This window comes from Pelmatolapia mariae, linkage group LG14 (genome assembly GCF_036321145.2).
Source record: "Pelmatolapia mariae isolate MD_Pm_ZW linkage group LG14, Pm_UMD_F_2, whole genome shotgun sequence".
Taxonomy (NCBI): Eukaryota; Metazoa; Chordata; class Actinopteri; order Cichliformes; family Cichlidae; genus Pelmatolapia; species Pelmatolapia mariae.
The window spans coordinates 16,993,453-17,015,170 of NC_086239.1; the positions used below are offsets into that span (position 1 = coordinate 16,993,453).

Genomic DNA, 21,718 nt, shown 5'->3' on the forward strand with positions numbered 1-21,718 from the left:
ATGCATACACATGCTATATATAGTTCAGTTCAATTCAATTTAGTTTTATTGAACTCACTTTTATTTATATAGCACCAAATCACAACAACAGTCACCTCAAGGCCCTTTGTGTACAGTGTTGTGGAAAACTATTTGCCTGCTTCTTGATTTCTTTGTTTTCTGCATACTGGTCACACTTACACGACTCGAAGCTTCCAAAACATTCAACCTTTGTCTCGTCAGTCCACAGAATATTTTCCCAGAAGTCTTGGTAACCATCAAGATGTTTTTCTTGAAAATGTGAGATGAGCTTTGAACTTTCCCATGGATGCCAATTTTATCCAGTCTCTTTCTCATTGCTGAATAATGAAGCCGGACCTTAACTAAGGCAAGTGAAGCCTGCAGTTCCTTAAATTATATTCTTTTGTGAACTCCTGGATGAGTCATCAATGCACTCTTGGGGAAATTTTTGTAGACCAGCCATTCCTGAGAAGGTTTAGTTTTCCTCATTATAATAATTACATGTATAATTAATTAATAATTATAATAGCTCTCACCTGGTTCACAACACCTTAGAAATGGCGTTGTAGCTCGATTGATTGATGTCACTGACTTTGTTTCTCAGCTGTTCTTGACTTTCTTTAGACTATTTCATGAAGTGTTCCTTTTGGAGCTTTTTAAGCCTGCTTTAATTTGTCAAACAAGTTGGCATCAAACAGGTAATTTACTCAGGTTTAAATTTGCTTGATCTGAAACATATAATTATGCAAAGCTGTAAGTTTGATAGTCAAGGAGTAGCACTTTCTGTCCTAATTTTATTTACATATCAAAACAAAAGGGAAACTGAAAAATCCTCCCAAAAGCATAAACCTTCAAGAGCTGACTGCTGGCTGCCAACGTCAGGAGAAAATTGCACCTCTTGGACTCTGGTTAAATATATGATGAAATCACTCAAATCCGGCCAATAACTTCATCAGCTCCTCTACAAGATATTGTACTGAGTTGCTGCCATGCTAGCTCCTCTCTGAGTTGATGTGAGAACTATGAAAACATCATACCCAGCTGTGAAATTCCAGCAAACCTACAAAGTCAGAAGAAAGCTGCAGTGTTGGCTTTTTAGTCACTCAGTCTTGACTGTCTGTGCATTTCACCAATTCATCCATATTCAAATCTTTCCTGCTCTTTTCAAATTCTGTCTCATTCTAGTGAGCATCAGTCACAAGCTCTGCCATATTACATAATAATACCTGCAGGGGAGACCCCCACCAGCCATCCTACCCTTCCTGTCTGTGCATGCTGGCTGGCATTTTAAAATGGGTGGAGTTCAAAAGCATGCACAGCAGCTGGAGCTGCTGACTAATGCCAACCTGTGGCGAGAGGACCAGGGAAGCCCGGGCCAGCCACATCAAATGGGGATTTGTCATAGGATCTCTTGCATCCTCACGCACAGAGGCACATAGAGAGATAATGTCAAGGTGTGTGTGCCTCTGGTGACTCCATGTATGTGAGTATCCGAGGTGGCTGACAACATGTATCTGAATTATTTGTGCCAGAAAACTAATGTGCTGTTTGAGAACCAACACCTACCCTTAACCCATGAGTTCTCCCACCTGACCTTTACTTTGTCATGTGACACTACATCTGCTCCCGCTGATCATCTCTCTGTGAAAGCAGAATGCATTATTTTTACTGTTTTATGTAAGATAGCTTCAGCTCCTCATCTCCATTAGCTGAGAATCACTGGCGCTGACTGTTTCCTTGGTGATAAACCTGATTTGGTTTAACCACAACTCCCACATCTCTTGACATAAGGAACACCCAAAGTTCAGGCAAAGCAATTAAATGCAACTCATCTTGAAAACGTTTGAAAATTTCAAATGCTCTATCTGCACATGAGTCATTTCTCCCACTTGTGAACTTCCATTTTCTAAGACAACCGGATCATTAACGTGAGAATAAGTTTTACTTTTATCACACAAAGCTTTTTGTGCAGAGAAATTCATTTGCTGGCTGCATGGTTTCTCCACATGTGGTCAATATTTGCACATGAGTACTAAACATTTCACAGTGCGTCCAGCGGTCGATCATGAGGGACTGCTGCCATTACATGCTGTCTCTGATTATAACTGCAGATGGTGTTTGTGTGACAGAAATCAATAAATCACTTTCGTTTGATGAGTCATAGACATGTGTCTGCATATCAAGTCTGAACTGAAAAAAGGCTGAGTGCACAGAGAAATGAGTGGTGGATTATTGTGATTTTTCTAAATGAATGTAATCAGATATAATGCTTTCAAGTGGTGCAAGAAGGTACACTGATCCAGAGCCCAAGCAATTTATTCAAGGGCTGATATTTGCTGTTTGTCGATCTGTCAAGATTGCTATTTATTATGGCTGATAAATAGAAGTATAAAAAGTAAAGATGACATGGGAGATATTCAATCATGTTATAAGTGTTAATGCTGAATAAGTTGCCCACTAGAGGGCACTCTGCAAATGTCTTTAGAGCCACAAACACAACAACCAGCTGATCTGAGCTGTTAGGAAGAGTAAAAACTAAAAAATAAATAAAGAAAAACCTACAGATAATAAACGTGAGAGAAATGTGTTCATGTTTCATATGGCTGAAAGAAAAAAGTATCAGCTGATATATCGGAATATCGATTTTTAAATGACCAAATATTGGCATCGGTATTGGTCTTAAAAATCCTATAAAACAGAGCTTTAGCTATTCACTTGGTAAAGAGAATCACAGAAAATATGGACATCAAAAAATTATGTGTAAAATGGAATTTGGCTAAATGGAAAGACATTGTACCTTAATCAGTGACAGCAAAAATAAAACATTTAAAATCTATGCTAAGACAGTTGTGATGTCACGTATAAAGCAGATAAAAATTAATTTCAAGCTCGGATGGCTTTTGTTGCACTTGTCAAACAAAGGTCAGCTTTTGTCAAGATTTCTTAATGTCAGCTTGGTGAATTAGTTATGCAGTTAAGATAACAGATTAGGCCAGTGCTCTTTGGTTTATAAACTACTGTATTTGAGTAGTGATGCATTCATGTCGCCTCGAATTTTCGGTTGACATCTCAGCTGATGGTAATGAGGGTCCCGTGTGACATCAGAGGTGTTAGTGCTGAAAGGAATTTATTTCGGCGGCATGATGTGCCCAAATTTATCAGAAAACTGGTCACTTTTTTTTTTCTTTTTGGTTAATTTAAACAAACTGGAGGGTTTGGGGGCTGTGTCTTTTTGGTGTGTCATGAACGCGCAGGCCGCGAGTAAAGTCAGCCCGGTGACGCCTCCTCACTGTAACAGAGGGCTGGAGATAAAAGGACCGACACTCACTCCTCCCACTAGTCAGTACATTGAATTACTCTGTCGGTGTAAGTATCCGTACTCACGCAGGGGAGGCTGAGTTAACAGAGAAGAGAGGGGGAAAGAAAAACCCGGACGGAGCGGCTGAAAGATAAAGGAGATAGGAGTTATTTTAGCTAGGACATACACCGGTCACAGCGTCCGCACTCAGCCGGCATTTTTCTCCTTTGTTTTCTTGGTGAAACTTCGGCTCCTCATCCGTTACCGCTGGCACGGGGTGTCCCCGTTTGACTGTTGAGTCGGGGGCTTTTTTTTCTTTTTCAACGGAAAAGAAACTTTTTACACGGAACCTTCGAGACAGCTGAAAACAAATAAAGGCACCCAGAAAGGTGAGTGTATCTATTTTTCACCTGTTTTAGTTTATTTGCAGTTACACACCTCATTAAAATATGTTCCAGAGACTTTTGACCACTATCCAGCAGTCCCGTAACGTGTCGGCGGTTAAATATGAGGCAAGTCAAGTGTCCTTTTTCACATGCAGAGGTTAGGAGTGCATGCAGTCCATTAGCTATGACCATGTGCATTTACGCATCACTTACGGCATATTGGTGGATACGCCCATGGTGATGTTTTCCCATTGGAGGGGCTCGAATCATACATCAGCTGCACTCTCCTCATTATCTGTTGGACAGTAAGATTCATAATGCAAGTGGAACTAAGGAAGCTGAACACGGGGTCCTCCATCCATATGCCCAATGTGCATTTGCTGATGTGTAGTGGACTGCTCTTAGGTTACCACTTGCATAATTCATGGCACTATTATTTTTTTCTGTTTGGAGAGGATGATTGCTGTTTGGATTTCCCTGGTGTACTACAAGAATACAAGATTACCCTCTAGATTTGTTTTATGAAGCACTTTATCGGAGGAAGTTTATTCATCTTCAGACTTTGTCCATTGGACAGCATCCATTTGGTCAACTGTTAATAACCTTCGTGGCAGCTTTAACACTTCCCCATCTGCTACTAATTACACTTTAGTAAAAAAGAAAACTAACACTTTCTGTTCAGAGCTCCAGTTAACAGATGGTATTTATTTACGTCTCACAGGCATGTAAACTATTACTTTTGAAGGACTTGGAGCTTGCTTAGACAGAGTTTCAGTAAAATCAATGACTGGGACTGAGTAAAGACTTTCAAAGTGACTATGCAAGCTTTTTGGTCTCTTATGGATTAACTGTCTTTGGAGTGGAGTATGCTGATCCTGTATTTTTGAACCTCTACGGGATGGCACAGTGTAGGGGAGCTCCTTTCCTGATGGCAGCCAGAACAATATTTTTATTTATTTATTTATCTATTACCTTGAGGCAAAGGGATTGCTCCTCTTTCAACTGAGCAAAAAGATTTTAAAGCTATGTGTAAAAATTTAGACATAAATACAACAACCTATACTATTGTTTCTTTTGAAATTTTTAAGTATAAAAGGACAGAGCTGGGTTTTTTTTATGTGTAAAGTTTATCAAATGCCTCTCACCTGACTGTCTCAGGTTTGTCTGGGCGGGGAAAAATCCAGGGGAAAGATACACTTCTTAATAGGGACCTGAAATTTCACATAATTCCCAGGTTGTTTTTCTTCTTTTTTACTTACAAAAAATAAATGAATAAGTAAAAAAAATATATCAGAGAATGCTTGAAGTCCTTAAATCAAACGTGTGTCTTTCAGTACCTAAGTGCATCAGGGCCCAGTCAATGTGACTGTCAAATCAGCCCCTCCACAGTAGATGGCATGCACATATTCGCTGCATTTAGTTACAGTTGGACAGATTATAAAAGTTCCACCATAAGCTGTGTGCAAAAAGGGAGTGATTCACTTTGATTCACACTGGAAGCCATTTGATATGACGTGTTGACCAGAGATCAAAGGAAGCCATATTTGCCGACTTCTAGCGAAATGACCACTGGTCAAGGGAAGTGGCTGGGACCCAAGAAAAACTCTTTCTTTAACTTCCAGGTGAGCAATTAAATTGACTACTAATGAGAACCCAGGATACTGCTGATAGACATATGACTTGGTAGTAGTTATATCAGTTGGTCACCTAGGCAACCACAACCTTAAATGTCTGCAAGCCACCAGCAATCAGCTTCATAGCTGTCTGCAATGAGCGATTGGTTTTGGTGTGGAAACAGCTTGATGGTTGGCCACTGGTTGGGGTGGGGGGAAAAATCTATACAGCAGCCTATTGTGACATTGTATCAATCCAGATATTGATGTTTTATTAAATATATTTAAATTCTTTAGGAATACTATGAATATCTCATGCAATTCTGTGACCTATTGCAACTTGTTTTGACTAAATGGTTGCCCAGAGATCAATAGTGTTCCTCACAGATAGTCCTGTTGAGAAGGCAATTACACAGGTTGCCTTATGGGAGGCAATTGCCAACCGGATCCCATTCAGTTGTGGATTTCTAGCGGTCTGAATCTGTCTCATGGCAACATTTATGGCAGGTTTGAGTGTTATATGGAGGAAAATCTAATTTTGCAGAACAAAAAATAAAAACAAAACCAAAATATTTTTTTTCCCCTCTTCCTCCTTCATCAATGTCTGTGGTCAGTCGCTTGTCATTGTTCTGTCTTGTGAACCAGAGTCTAGCTTTATTTATGTAGTATACATTTTCCTTATGAATTGAATTTTAGCTGCAAATATTTATTCAATTGTTTGATGCTTCAGATGACAATGGATGCCCGTTCTGAAAAGTTGTGTTGGCAGGGTGACATGTTGGGAAATGTTGCTTGTACTTCCTGACCTTGCACTCTGTGATATGTGAAAAATGTGCACAGATCATCAACTGTGCAACAATTTGTCTTATATAGTTGTTAGGCTTGTGCCTAAATTATTTGAATGTCCGATCTCTAACAGCAGATCTAAAGGCCTGTAGAAACAACATTTTTACTGGTCGTGGACTGATATTTTATTTCCAGTTTCTCATACAAAGGACATAATATTCTTTTTTACAACAGTCCAATAAGGGGGAAAACATTTTATCCATCTTTAATGATATGTGCTTTGGAAATGAGACAATGAACTAAATAATTCATATTAATATATCCAAATGACGGTTTTTCCTTTCTCATTTTTCCAACATAAATTACATATTTATATATGACAGCAAATATTCCTACTATTCCCTGGTTTTTATACACAGGGTCTAATTTTAATCCAGTGCCTTACATTTACAATGAAAAATAAAATGGTCTACTTTACAACTGAAGGTAATCGGTTCAGAAGAACTGGTGACATACTGGGTCTAAGAACAGTGAAGTGTTCATAGCAGTGATTCACTTGTTGTTTACCCTTTTCTGTGTATACACACACACACACACACACACACACACACACACACACACACACACACACACACACACACACACACACACACACAGTTCTGGAGAAATATTTAAAGCTTTTAAAAGAAACTTTCAAGTTTTATGTGTTGGAGCTCTGCTCTGTGTAAAGTTGCAGTGAAAAGCTAAACACTTTGTCTGTTTGAGTGTAGTGTTGGTTATATTTCCCTGTCAGAAAATATGCTAAATATCATCAACGATAGCTGAGATGTAGGATGTATTATCTGAAAGCTCCATATATGAGAGAAGAAAGGAAAATGTCATTGGTGCTGTAAAGCTAGAAGGAAACCACATATCAAAGTGTATGCTCTGAACTCATAGTACCCATATGGAAAAATGTTGTCATTCATTTGTTTACTCACTGAAGCTATAGCAAATGTTTAATGCAAATGTAATGGATAACTAAGTTGGATTAGGATTTAGATTTAGGGGGAAAATGAAACACTGTTTATATAAAGCTGTATGTGATACATCCAGAAGACTATAATTTCCATAGCACTTCATATTGCAACCAATTTTTCCTCAAATTTCTGGGTGTTTTTCCCCCATTGTTGAACAGACTTGCTGTCTGTAATGGAGCACATGTTGGCAAACCCAAGGGTGGAATTTGTGCTGAAGAGTTTTGAATCTGTGCTGGGTTGGAAGTTTGTGAGGTTTTTGCCTGTTGTAGCTTGCTATGGAACTGTAGTTGACTGGTAATAAAAATGTATTTTTTAAACAAGTTTGAAATGCACAAGCATCACAAGAATCTGTAGTTATTTCCTTTATATTTAGACATGAACATGGTTTGTACCAGCTCTGGATAGTGACATAGTCAGATTACCTATTTAGCAGATTTGCATTTGCAGAAAAGTCAAATCAAGCATTGATATTTGGAATGCAAGTAGCAACATCCTGTTGTTACATGGACATGTCAGTTGTCTAGCACAACATGAAGCCACTTCATTAACTATAGCTTTTGATGAATTCTGGTTAAATAAGAGGCTGCTAAAGCCCACCAGAAAATTCAGAAAACTTCTGCTTTCCTACGTGTCATCTTATTTCCAGAGTGAATTTCTGTGACTTCTCACCATCGTTAAGCTTTGAGCATGCACAAGTATGGAAGGACCCGTGTAGGTCTTAATAACGGCTTTCTGTGAATTCTCCAACTTCTTGATGGGACTATACTAACTGTGTTTGCATCCTCCAATTCCCAACAGACTAGAAATTAAGATGAGAATTACTCATCAAGTGAATTTTATCCTGGCCTTAACTCCCAGAGGAAGACTGGGGGCTTTGGTGCACCGTCTTTCCTAGTTTACAAGTTGAGCTCTGTTCAAAGCCCAAAAAGGCACGTTATTTTATCAGAGCTGAATTTCCCCTTTGAAAAAGGCAATTGTAGTTTCTTGACTGAATAATAAGTCTGTTTGTTTTGTCATGTGCAAGCAAAAACAAAATGTACATTTCTTTTCATATCTTTAGTGCCTCAGGTTATCATCTAATCTAAAATTATCATCTAATCTTATTGGATGAAAACTCAGTTCAGTAGTGTTGTAGGTGCTATTTTCCATTTATTTCTTGTTGCGAAGTAGTTATGTCACTTATGTTTAATCATCCCAAATTAAAGCAGCTAAATGTTCACCACCATGGCGGCATTGGCTTGCTTGTTCCTGCCTCTCAGCTTCAGATGGCAGTCACAGTGGAGGACAGAGACGGGTGTGATGTCAACACACAGATGGTGGAGAAGGGCCCCGTGCAGACTTACAGATGGCACCTTGATACCACATTGTAGTCCAACTACTTTTTTCTTTTTTCTTTTCCTGCTTCCCTGTGGAAAAACACAGTGACTGAAGAGGTCTGAGCGAACTAAGCTAATTGTGTGGTCTGTACCACCAAACAAGAGTATTATCTCTGCATGGCATGGACATCCTTGTCAGCTGTTTATGTTCCAGGTCACGGTCCAAACCTTTAAAGTGGTAATAATGCAAGATGAATAATATTGTAAATTGTTAAGAAAAAATGAAAGCATAAAAGAAATATTCCCAGGCTGAAAAGTGCTCGTCACAACTGGATGTCTGTTGCCTTTGGCTCCTTTCTCACAGTACATTTCGCAGATGCAGTAAATGGACTATTACCTTATCACTAGGCATTAGAGGAGAGTTATTCAAGAATAACTTAATATATTTTCCTTTTTCATTACTAGGCTCACGGGTCATTTTAATGAATTAACAGTTCTCTTTGATAGCTGAAACATTCTATTTAATGGAAGCTTCTACATGCTGGGCACAGAACCTTAAAGCCTGGCTTTCATTCATTATCGAAGCTTTGATTAAATCCAGATGAAAGTGAGACTGTAAAGCTGCTTATAAGTCACTCTGCTGCATATAAGATGGGATCCAGATGTCATACACTGCAAGCAAACTTTGACAAAAGAAACAACACGCTCTTGTTCTTTTCCTTTGCCTTTCCCAAAGCATCCTTTATAGTTCTGCAATTTTGTTGCTGCTTTCTTTCCTTTTTTAAAACACACAAGCTGTGTTTTTGTAGAGATGTTTTTACCTACTTGTTCTTTTCTTGTTCTCTTTTTGAGCCACCATAATGCTGACACTTTTTTCTTCAAGTGTAAAGCCACTTTAGTCTAGCTTACATGTTCTCGTTCTCCTCAAGATGGAATATAGTCACTTTAGCTATTCTCTGACTCATTTAGCATACAATCATTATGTTACCATTACACTGAGTCATGCTTTGTTTTTTACTTATTGGTAGATGTTAGCATGCTAATATGTTAAACTGAGATGCGGAATGTGGTAGATGGTACGTCTACTTGATAGTTGTTAAAAGCATTTTAGCACTTTTACATTTGCCACATGAAACCACGATATTTAACTTTGAAGTTTGGAGTTCTTGTGAATTTTTGTGTGCGTATCCTGGACACAGTCATAAAACTCCATCCTCATAGCTCTTGAGAGCTTGACACTGTTCTGTGGCATTGACCTCCTATTCTGGATGCTCCTCCTTATTCTCAAGACATCTGAAATCACATGCTGTTCTAAGGTTGATGTGAAAGCACAGTGCATGTATACATTAAGCAGACAGGAGTCAGTGTGATCTTTATTTTAACGTGGTAATTATCCAAACCCACAAACAATCAGCTGCCTAACCAGTTGCATGGCAGACGAGAGGACGGTACTGTCACATCACAACAGGAAGGAGTTCAAATCCTACAAGGTCGACTGAGATGTTTCTTTTCGATATTTGAATAGTTTTCTTTCAAAGTGTGGATAAAAACGGGTGTCTAGGTGGCGTGCTTTCCATACACTGACACATGTGTTGGGTATTAGGAATGCATTTACTTGATTGTACCTTAATTGCTATTGCTCAAACTGTAGCACCGTGTTTTTTATTGTGTAGTGAATGTCCCAGGAAATGCATTGCATTAGAGTATTTAAAACACTCATGACTTTAATGACCATCAATCCATACATCATGCTTCATATGTCAGTGTATTATGTAATGTGGCTTTTATTGTGTCAAATATCTTCATTAATTCTGTGTCCACACGCATCAAACCCATTCGTGTATCGAACCATATATATTCTACTATTAGGTCACCTTTAGGCCATGTAGGACGCTTCATACTGCAGCTGAAGCCCACTCCTTATTCTTACCTACATTTAAAAAAAAAAAAAAAATGGGACGTTACTTGACCCGTTTACTGATGCATCACTTGACCCACTTAACACCTTGTTTTGCCTGCCCTGAATTGAGTGGGGAGATTTTCTCTGTCCTCGTGCTCCCTTGTTTTGCTCAAATAATAATGTAATGACAATAATGTCGCTTCCTCTTTCCGCTTTCAGTGTTCTAATTAAGAGACACTGATGGACTGTGATTAAATCAATTATTTTTCATCTGATTATTGCTGACCTATATTTTTGCAGATTGATGAGCTGTCAGTTAAAAGAGCACTGCATTGTCTGAATGTTTTTGCACCCCAACCCCCATTGGCTCTACTAATTCTTCTATTTGCTGCTGAAATGATTGAAATGCAGCCCTTCTTTCAATACTTCCTCTATCTGACTTTCAGCCAAAGTAATACTCCGAATTAGCTCAGCTCTGGAGCTGGTCTTTTAAATCTCAGGCTTTATTACAGAAAAATGCTGTGTTGTCTTCATCTGTTAAACTCAGTTGGACAACAGTGAAAAATAATCATTGGCCATTCATTCCAATCACGAAAGAATATGTCGCTCTCAGAGCTCAGTGAATTCCAGCATGATGCCGTGATAGGAGGCCACCACAAGTCCAGTTGTGAAATTTTCCCTCTACTAAATATTCCACAGTCGACTTTTGGTGGCATAACAAAATGGAAGGAACTGGGAACAACAGCAAGTTATAAGAAGAGGCCCACACCATATTAAACCCTATGGATTAAGAAAAGAGATGCCACTTAAGTTCCTATGCGTGTGAAGGGCAATAAGTGTACCTAAGCGCCTGCAACTTCACACTGCATATCAACTGCTATACGGTTATAATGCATTTTCCAAAGTCCTCCTAATTCTATTCACCTAATTTAATAATTCTGTCTGTTTCAAAATTGGGGTACATTAATGGCAAATTATGACTTGTTCAAAATGTTGGTCATGAGCAGGAAAAACACCAAAGAGCCTTTATTTGAGCTTTGTTTGTGCTGTTTTCCTCTTTTCTCAGGCCAGAATGTTCTGGCGTCAGCGACTCTCTACTCATGTGTTGAATATGCAGCTTTGCTTTTGTTTTTTGTTTCTTCATCTTGATATCATAAGCTTGAGAGCACTAGGGGAGCGTGAACACTGAAGCATGTTACTGAATATGCAACAGCCATAGGGCTTTGCTTATAGGTGAACTGCATTAATTCTCATGAATACATGAAGGAATAGGCTTGAGGTCACCATGCTGACTTCAAATGACCTTTCGTGTCCCAGCTGAAACAAGATCTGCTTCCTTTTTTATTTTTTTTATGATTTAGTATGTTTGCCCACAAGTACTAAATGATACCAAGTAAATACATTCACCAGCCATTGGTGCACCTTCTGTCACACTACACACACGTTTTTATCTTAAGGAGTGCTAAGGGTGAAAAGTACTTGTAAACCATTACTAAAGTGTAACTGTTGTTCTTAGCCAAGTGCTGTTATTGTCTTACTAATGCATGTTGTGCAGTCTCAATTAGTATCTTTATGCATTAATCACAATGTAACAGAATCTGTTGGTTGGAGTTATTTTCCCCTTGCGTCACCTGAACAGTTGGTTTACATACTCATCGGCATAAACACAGAAATTAAACAGTCAGTCAACTGGCCTGTTCTAACATGTCTCCAGACTTTTGGTTTCCCAGGAAACTCACCAGCCTCTTAGGAATTTGATGGGTGTGCGTGCGTGTGTGTGTGCGTGTGTGCGTGTGTCTTTTCAGATGTCACATAACCTGGCTGATCTTTACATTAGGCAATTTAAGACTTGCAGAGGTTGTCAATGCAGTGTAATGCAGGGAACTATTTGGCTTTGTTATATTGTTTCTACTTTAATCATTATTTTTATTATTAATAAATATCTAAATGTAAACAACATTGCACTGTTAACCTGTGAATCAGATGTGGTAAACACTGGAATCTTGTGATGCAGGTCTGTGATTAAAGTGCACAGGAAGTCATGGGGTTTTCTTAACAGTAAGCAGCAACAATGATTTGTTTATATTAAACACAAGAAAAGGAGGGTGTCAGAAATGCTGTTTGAAACGCAAGACCTCTAGAATGAGCTAGCTTTAACAGCTTTGATGTCAGTGCTCTCCCTTTGCTCGTTATAATAGGCTTTATCACCCATTTGTCACTAATCACCTCCCTCACAGGCTTTTTCTGATGCCACATCGTTTAGCAAAGTCTCCACGGAGCTCAGTTACTAGGTATCCATTGCACATCTCAATAAGCATGTCAGAGTATTGGAACATGACATGCAGCTGCAATTTTTGCATTGTCAGAACTTCCTGGACCTCCTCTTGTTTCATTATGTATGTAACCCTTGGGTCATCTACTGAAAAGTTTGAGTGAGCATTTTCTCTGCATTCTCAGCAGGTCCATCCTCACTAGTTATCTTGCTTTTTTGTTTTTTTTTAAATGGTCTTGATTACTTTGCAGCAGATGTGTAGAGGCAATCCCCCCCCCTTTTTTTTTTGTGAAGTATCCTTTTAAGAATATATTATTCACAATTGGCAGGTTTGCGTTTGGTCTTGCAGTTCTCTGCTGCTTGGTCTCTTTCAGTTCCCTGACCAAAGGAAGACGATGTTTTCTGCTGGGAAACTGCTGAAGCATTTCCTCCCCTGCTGACTGTTTTCTCTGGGTGTACTTCTGATTGGAGGAAATGAGGCAGCAGAAAAGAAGATGGTAAAAGCTGTTTAGGGGTTTTTCCATGCACCCCTCTCATGTTCTCCTCCTCTCCACACAAGTTTAGACACCTTGTGACAGACACTAATGGCAGGAAGTCTGCTTCTCGTGTGACGAAAGCTTTGAGCACTTGTTGACTTTGCCGCTTAATCTGTTTGAGTCCAGAATGAGGCCATTTAGATGACAGGATCTGAAAAGTTGCTCTATTCTTCTGATGTGTTGCTAAATATGCAGAAAGCTCTGTTCTTCTTACTGTGTAATTTTTGAAAGATTTTAATCAAAGTTTCAGTTTTTGTGGCTCGGTTGTTGTGTCTGTGACTCAGTGAGTCACTGTGACAGAGCAGCCCACACTGCTTATGGTGGTTACATTTCCACACCTACTGTGGTCAGAGGTGTCACATCCATGTTGGCAAAATATGATAGTGTAGCTCCAGTCTTGGCTGAACATGTATTCAGTCTGTGGTGAACATCACGACTCGTGCTGTAATTAACTAGGCTTCACTAATTCATTGCGTCTTATTTAAGAATTAATTGTGTCCACTGGGCTGTATTTGGCTGATGAGTTTTTGCTAAGACATTGTGCTGATAAAGGGATTAATGGAAGAGCATTTCTTTCTTTTATTCAGGCTTGAGGAGACGAGCGATGGGGGTATTTAACCCCGAAGTGAAAAATGCATAAGCCTTCCATTTTAAGGTGACAAATCTGTGCTCTCGGTGCTGCTCCATCTAATTACGATGATATCATTCATCAAATAGGTGGAATTATAAAGGCCCGTTTGATGTTTATCTCAACTAAAGTAGTTATGGTGTGTAATATTTTTTGACTTTGAGAGTACAAGTGGATGTAACACTTTCATGAATGGAAGCTTTTGGGGGGTAAACAAGTTATGACATCAGCCTTTCCTGTAACAACATGGAGGTGTTTCTGTGGCAACCGGTTGGAACATTATGTCAACAAAGAGATGGCATGACAGTGCTGAAAGTGGTTGTTAGTTTGCCTTTGTGATCACACCAAACTTTGCTGTGTCAGCTTCACATTTGTTTTCCTGTCTTAAAGGCTTGGTCGACAAGCCCAAACATAAATCCATATTTGTTTTTTGTTCCAGTGTCGGCAGCAGTAATGTGAAAAGCAGCTCTTTTCAGAATTCTGAAATGTTTGACTTCTGTTCATTTAAAAAATATTAATTAAAATCATTTGTTTGTTTTGAGTCTTTGGTGCTTGAACTGTGTAATTCCACTAACTGAACTGAAACTCCAAACAGCTGTGGGTTTTTGTTACAATCCCCAGCTGACATTTTGAAGATGTCAAAAGTGTGTGTGTGTGTGTGTGTGTGTGTGTGTGTGTCAGTTTTCCTCACTGAAGAGCTGAGCTGAATTTTGATTTTGATGCCTTTTTAAGTCATTTTGACCAATCTACACTGTGCCTGATTTCAGCTAAAGCTGCTTACTACTGCAATTTTTACACATCAACTTTAGAAAGTGTTGGGGCAGTGAGTTGAGGCGTGTGAGAGGTTCCTTTCTCATGTGTATCACACAATGGGACATAATCCAATTTGCATTCTCTCTCACTACTAGAAATATTCTGGTTTAACAAAAACATGCAGGAGGTGGGACACATGGGATTCACTCATATGACCTACGCTATTTCTGCTTATGAGATTGTACTCATAAGCTTGTAGGTTAAAGACTGTTTAATGTCAGACTTTTTTTCCCACATGACTCTCTACTGATTAATGTACTTTTTTTTTTTTTTTTTTTTCCCAAGGAAAAAAAATAGGGCTGCATGTTTCAAAACTGCTTATCAATTAGGACCCTTTTGTTTGTTCATAAACAGACTTGATGTGTCGTGTGTCGTGCCAGTAAAAGAACCTGAGACATTTTTCATGTTTCATTTCAATGTGTTTGTGCATTTGTGCGCACACACAGGTTGACGCAGAGTAGCAAGTGGTCAAGTGAAGATTGTGTGAGGGTCCACGAAGAAGCCAAACGTCTTATGTTAAGGTCACATTATCTGTATGTACACCCCTCCAGAATCTGGCCAGAATAGCAAGTATTCTCTCTGGCTCTCTGTTAACATTACTGCTGCACCCCTGATGACAACACATTGGCTTTAATGTGCAGGCAGGTGGCAATTCACTTTCTTTTTTCTTTTTTTTTTATGTCATGATCAAACATGTCAGACTCTTTGCTGGCTTGAAATGAGGATTTTTATGCCATTAGTGTTTTGGCAGATTTGTAGATATTTTTCCGTAATTACACTCCTAATCATGTCCTTACAAGGCTCGGATCTCTTTCAATTTGGCAGACATGGTTTGAGAAGAACTGTCACTTATAATGGCCATGGCAGCATGAAATAGTGCTCAGTCTGATCAAGGTCTAAATCCCTTAGACTGCTTTGTAGCAGTCAGGTTGGTTACAAAGTAGTTTGATGTTGTGCATTGTGTTGGGACATAAGAAGTGAGTCTTTGTAATCATGTGATCTCTGTGCCTGGTTTTATTTGACAGCAATAATTTTATATCAGTCATTGAGTAATTACATTAACTGTGTAAGTATCAGTGAATTGATATTAGGGCTGCACGATTAATCGTTAGAAAATCGCGATCTCGATTCATACTTATGTGCGATCTCATTTCCAAATGACAACGATTTCAAAAAAAAAAAAAAAAAAGACGACGACGATTGTACCGCATGATCCGGGACGTAATCTGCATGAAAACAAGCGCTCCCTCTTCCTGCTCAACAAATGACAAGGGCGGAGCCTTATACCACGTGATACAGAAGCTGTGCCGTGATGCTCAAATTGGCAGGGAAAAAACAACGGAGAACACGTCAGGGATGACGAGAAAGTGACAGGAGAAAATTCGTCCCGGTCAACCACCCAAACATCAATAACGGGAACCTTATACAGCGCTTCCCTATACACGTCGAACTCCCGCAGGCACAAAGAAATTACGGAGGCTATTACTTATCACCTGACCAAATATATATCAACACTGTGCAAAACGAGGGATTTAGGAAAATGATCAACACCCTAGACAAACGCTACCTAGTGCCGTCCCGCAACTATTTTTCTATTGTTGCACTACCTGCTCTATACACCCAGTGTCCAGCAACGGTGGAGACGGAATTTCAAGCAGTACAACATTTTGCGGCAACCACAAAATGTGAGGCATTTATTGTTTTTATGTTTATTTATTGTTTTATGTTCAGTTTCAACTGTTACGAAGTTGATGTGCAGTTAATAAGTGCAATAAATATTTATATTGGAAAAGAAAATCGTGAGAGAATCGTGATCTCAATTCTAAGCAAAAAAATCGTGATTCTCATTTTATGCAAAATCGTGCAGCCCTAATTGATATTCATTTCTTCAACACAGTACAAGCAATGAATTTGACAAGTACAGATCTTCAGACAGTAGATAACCTTTAGCATGACTAACTGTCCTGTAAGAGTACAGATTTTTTTTTTCTTATGAAATAATGTTTGGCTTGTTAATATATAAGTTACATTTAACACTTTTCATTTTAACCTGCAAATCATTTATTACACACTGACTGTCAAAGTCTTTGCGGTCCTGCTGGGGTGAGCTAGATTCATTATTGCCTGGGTCTAGCCCACCCTTTTCAGAGCAGTTTCACTAATAACAGGAAACGTGGCCCATGCTGTAGATGCTAATGAGCAGCTGTCCAGAGACTGAGACAGCCTGATTACAGCAGGAAGAGTGCAGAATTACTCTGAAACATCAGATGCAAGTACGCTACACACTAGCAACTGCTGCAAGGAAAAGGGAATATAACTAGCTAGAAGCAAGTCTGCATCTCACTGTAGCCTCTTATTCATGTTTGTTTGCCTCTCATCGACACGGCTTGTTCACCCTGCCATTATGTATGCATCATTTGCTGCTTTGAAAACACAAAGTTGCACTTTCAACCCCAGATTTGGTTGATGTGTGTTTTGCAGCTGCAGCACAACAGGCTCCATCGTGTCCCTGGAGAGTGAGGTAAACTTGTGATAACAGTCCGCACCGCTGTAATATCATTATAGTTATTATAGCTGATTACAAAGTCTTGGTGCTGAATCAGCAGCAGGCTCATTGGTGAGGATTACTCATAACTCTAGTTATTCACACACAACACAGACTAGTCTTGCCTACCATGTTTACTAACACGACATCAGACAAGGATGAAAGGAAAACCAAGACTTTTTTTGCCTCTAAAGTATAATGTGCCTTGCTACTCCACCATGGTTTGTAGCCTTATTAATAGTGAGTGCTGGCAGTGTAACACTTTCAGATAAGGTGCCAAATGATGCAGAGACCCCCTGTTTTTATAGCACATTGGGGGGGAAAAAAAAAAAAAAGTAGTAGTAGAGAGGACAATCATGTTGCTTTACCTGGAGGTTTAGTTGGCATTTTGACCTTTTTAAAGTTTTCCAGAGGTTGAAAGGTTTTGCTAAAATGTCACAGTTGTATTATTACACTTACACTTGTTGGTATTGTTTTGTTTTGCCTCATATTGGCCTGACTAATGGGAGAGGTGGTGCCTGCACGCTGTCTTGTCCCAGACCTATTATAAGTGGGTGATATATTCATGTTCTTGGTCATTTAATTGAATGTGATGTTCAATAGATAATCAGTTTACCGAGCCCTTTTTTTTCCCCCAAATGTTCTTTACCGTGTTTTTTCCTTGATCATATTAATGAAAGCTGCTAGCAGTCCCAGTTGTCATTGGAAACATGCACAAGGTCTTAATTTGAAGCTGTGCTTTTTATCAGGACGAGCTTTTCAAGGCAGCATGTGTTTTCTATTAAAGTGCCAGACATGTTACTCCATTTTTTCCATGGGTTGTCAAACACAGCCTTTGTGGTTTCAACAATTTGTTGCGTTGTTTGCTTCAATATTAACGCTGTTTGTATTTTCTCACAGGATCCTTTGTAGCCAGTGGGATGTTAGAGCTCTGGAAGCCAGACTGACTGAAGGAGCATGGTGAAACACCAACCCCTCCAAGTCTATGAGCGCCAGCTTTGTTTGTCATGCATCACTGGGATCTATGGTTGCAGATGGAAACGCTATCAACGCTCCCATGATGACACCACCAAGGTGAGAGGCCCCTTATTAAACAATGCAGAAACCTTACCATTTCTGTACAGTACATATTGCTATCCATGAGTTTCTTTCTGTAAGAGTAATGCCTCACACTATACCATAGCACATAGTTCAGGACGTAGTACATGTTTGTTACACTGCAAAGATTTCAAGTGTCCAACAAAAAGGGATTTAAAAAATCATTTGTAGTCACCATCACTTTGTCAGTGTGGGATTATGTAAAGAAACAGCATAAAAACTTGGACAAAATAAATCCCTAGAAGTGTGAACACTTTCCGAAGTTGATTGGGACAACTTATCTGGCGAGTTACCAAGCAAACCAAGGTTTAATTGACTTTACCTTCACTGTCCATACGTTTTACAGTTTCCTGGAGCTCAATCTGGTGCCGAGTGTTTATTGTACTACTTAGCAACTCTGCTTATATTGTGTGGGGGGCAAGTCAGCTGCTGTATGCCAAGGATGGAAACAACTTGGGCAGAAGCCCCCAGAGGCTGACTTTATGGTCGTTATGTTGGCCTAGCTGGAGCAACAAATGTTACAGTAACGTCACAGTAGGTTGATTCTGTTTGACTGCTGCAACCCCCAGAGACTGTCATCCACTACCTTTGTTTGCTAGCTAAGCACTGACAATTCAGCTGACGTTACCTGTTTCAGAGTGTTAAGATGGGCTGCTGCATACCAACAACCGCGAGACTGACCTAACCAAAACTCTGCTGATGTGACTGGGAACCATATTTTTTCTATTAATTGTAACATAGTCAGAGTTGTCATTCATAATATTCCTAATACACTTTCGGGAAACCTCTGAGACAGGAGCACGCTACATGAATTAAAAGCTTTGTTGTCAGATTCAGTTCAGTTTTTTTCTAATTTTATTGCAGAGTTGCTGCTCGCACAGGTTCTTTTGACTATAAAAAGTCAGGTTACACTGAAATTAAAGTGAATTGGGATAGCTTGCATTCAAACCCATACAGATCATAGAATGACACCACCACAGTAATTGTGACCTGTTTATTTACAGTATATTCTCAGATTTGTCTAATTGTTTTTGAGATACATACTATCGACACTAACAGCCAGTCTGTTAAAAGAAAGACCTGATTTATTTTTTTTTTTCATTTCTAACAGAGCTTTTGTTTGTATAGAAACTCTTACGATGGCTGGATTAGTATATAGATTTACATAACACTGTGTACAAGAAGGACATCAGTAGGAAATGGAGTCGATGCTGTCCCTGCTCTCATTGGTTGTTACAAGAGAATTTGAAGCTGTTCACGCACTCACGTGTGCCAGCGCACAGTTGTGGATGAATGAGATCCGATCATCTTGTTCTGTGCGCAATTTATTTTACCAAGGTCAGTTTCCCACAGTCCTTAGAGAATTTCACTCCCTTTCCACAAACATGGTTTTCTGTTATTTATTGCTTAGTAATTAAACTCACTTACTTGGCTTTTTTTATTGATCTTCCAGTGACCTTCAACCTATATTTTAAGAGTAGCATCTTTATTAAAAGGTTGGCGTTTCTCCTTAAAGTTTAATTGCTAAGTTTAAAAGCTATTATTATTGTATTGCTACAGTAATGTGGTGTGGGTTTTTTCTTTTTCTTTCTTTTTTTCCTCACAGCTCTGAATAAAAAGCTGGATGTGTAGGAAGTGGAGTTTTTACATTTTCTGTTGAATATACTACTAAAAAAAATGCATAAATCCTATAAAACTGTTCTTATTCTTCCAAAGAGGTGTGCTTTTATATCCACACCATGATCTCCAAATATCCTAATTTACATACTAAGAAAAATACATGTGACCATATTATGTCCTTGCTGGCTTCTCCCTCATTCAATAACCTTGAGCTTTCTATGGTCAAGCTTGAAGTTATAATACTCCATTGTTTCATTGTTTCTACCTGTATGTCATCACACATACAATCTGCACCTTTTTTTTTTTTTCTTCTTTTTTTTTTTTAAATTTAAAAAAAGGTTGAATTAGATTTTGTAATGGTGTGTGTGTGTGTGTGTGTGTGTGTATGAGTGTGTGATTATTAAACTTCAAGCCTGTCACGTACAGAAAACACTGCAAGCATTCTGTGGAAGGGTCCCATTTATCACTGAAAGGTCAGCAGACTTTGGGGTCCAAGTCATTTGTAAGTATAAATGCCTACATGGGGAAAAACATTTTAAATAATTTAATTTTGAAGGCTCATTTGGCTCATTTTTATAAAATTGCAGCACCATTACTATTAGCTGGATGCCAAAAGTATTGCATAATGTGATCCATTTGTCCTGACCTTTCTTTCTGCTATTTTGGAAGGACACTTGGGTTATGTTGCTCCAACAGACTCAAACACACAGCACATGTCTTTGTGTACATTCATTTATTTATGCCCATATAATATACTCTAAACTGGCAGAAACAAAGGGCACAAGCACACACACACACACACAGATCCACTGATAGGAGCAAATTACCTACATAAACCTGTTTAGGTATATAAATAAACACACAGGAAGGCAAAAAGGGTATATTTACCCGCATTTCATAAATGGAATACACTGGACCTCGTTTGTATTTTTTCCTCCTGTTTGGAGGGACCTGGACACAGTGTAGCTCTGTTTCCTGTTACAAGCACAAATGAATAAATGGTGCCAAGTCAGCACCCCCAATCCCCCAAGGTGCTCATCCTTTGTTTTGAGCCTGTGGTGCTGGGTAGCACTTATCTTGACTCCAGTGCAAAAATAGACCCTTCAGTCTATTTTAATTCATTTGGATTAATTTAATATTTAAAATTGTCAGTGCTGATATTGGCAAAAAAAATGACTGTTGATTTCCATAGAGAATGTTTCTTAGCTTAGACTGTGGTGATTTCATAAAAAACTGCACCTTCACTGATCTCTGTAAGCAAACTGCGACTTGGAGCTGGTGTCAGGTATGTGTAACTGGACCTCAGCGAATCACAGGAGCTTGACAAGCAAGCAACAACTATAGGCTCATTTATAATCCACAAGTGGGTTGTGTAGTTTCTCTCCCTTTTTCATCTTTGTTCACTCTAATGAGTCGTTCAGGTTGACTGGCTGCCTTAGTGACGCTGCCTCCTGTCTGTTCAAGGTGCTTTGTAGGAAGACTGCCAACGTCACACAGTGCAAGCCGATCTGGCCTCTCAGTAATAATTGAAAGTATTTCCATCTAGCCAGTCTTTACAATTCAGTGGGACAAAGGCTTCAAAAATAGAAGCAAAGCTTTGGTAATCTTGTGGTCTACATTTGCCCTGGCTTGTGAAATACTGGACAGGAGCTAGAGCTAGCAGTTACTTGGAGCGATTGCTGCTCTGCAACATTGAATTTTTGTACTAGCAGATAAAAGGGGAAGATATTTGAAGACTGAACAGTATTAGATTATAATAGTTGTTCCTTTTCTTTGGAACTGATAAACAGCAGCTTATTTTTATATGAGTTTTAGTTTTTGGACCAGTGATTTGACAGACTAGACATTTAACATTAGTCTGTTTGCAGCATTGGACCAGTTTGTCCCT

The 21,718-nt window shown here is 39.0% G+C and overlaps 1 protein-coding gene across 4 annotated transcripts in view; it reads left to right on the forward strand.

Annotated features, from left to right (window-relative positions):
- The first annotated feature begins 3,310 nt into the window (after window positions 1-3,310).
- gdpd5b (glycerophosphodiester phosphodiesterase domain containing 5b) overlaps window positions 3,311-21,718 on the forward strand; it is a 41,713-nt gene continuing 23,305 nt past the window's right edge. For 3 of the 4 annotated variants that reach the window (XR_010095512.1, XR_010095511.1, XM_063493510.1), the window contains exons 1-2: window positions 3,311-3,687; window positions 18,013-18,186. Coding sequence is in view for 2 of the 4 variants with exons in the window: in XM_063493510.1 (XP_063349580.1) it covers window positions 18,070-18,186 (117 nt within the window). In the remaining 2 variants the exon portion in view is untranslated. The remainder of the gene's footprint in view (window positions 3,688-18,012; window positions 18,187-21,718) is intronic. The other variant, XM_063493509.1, reaches the window with a different exon arrangement.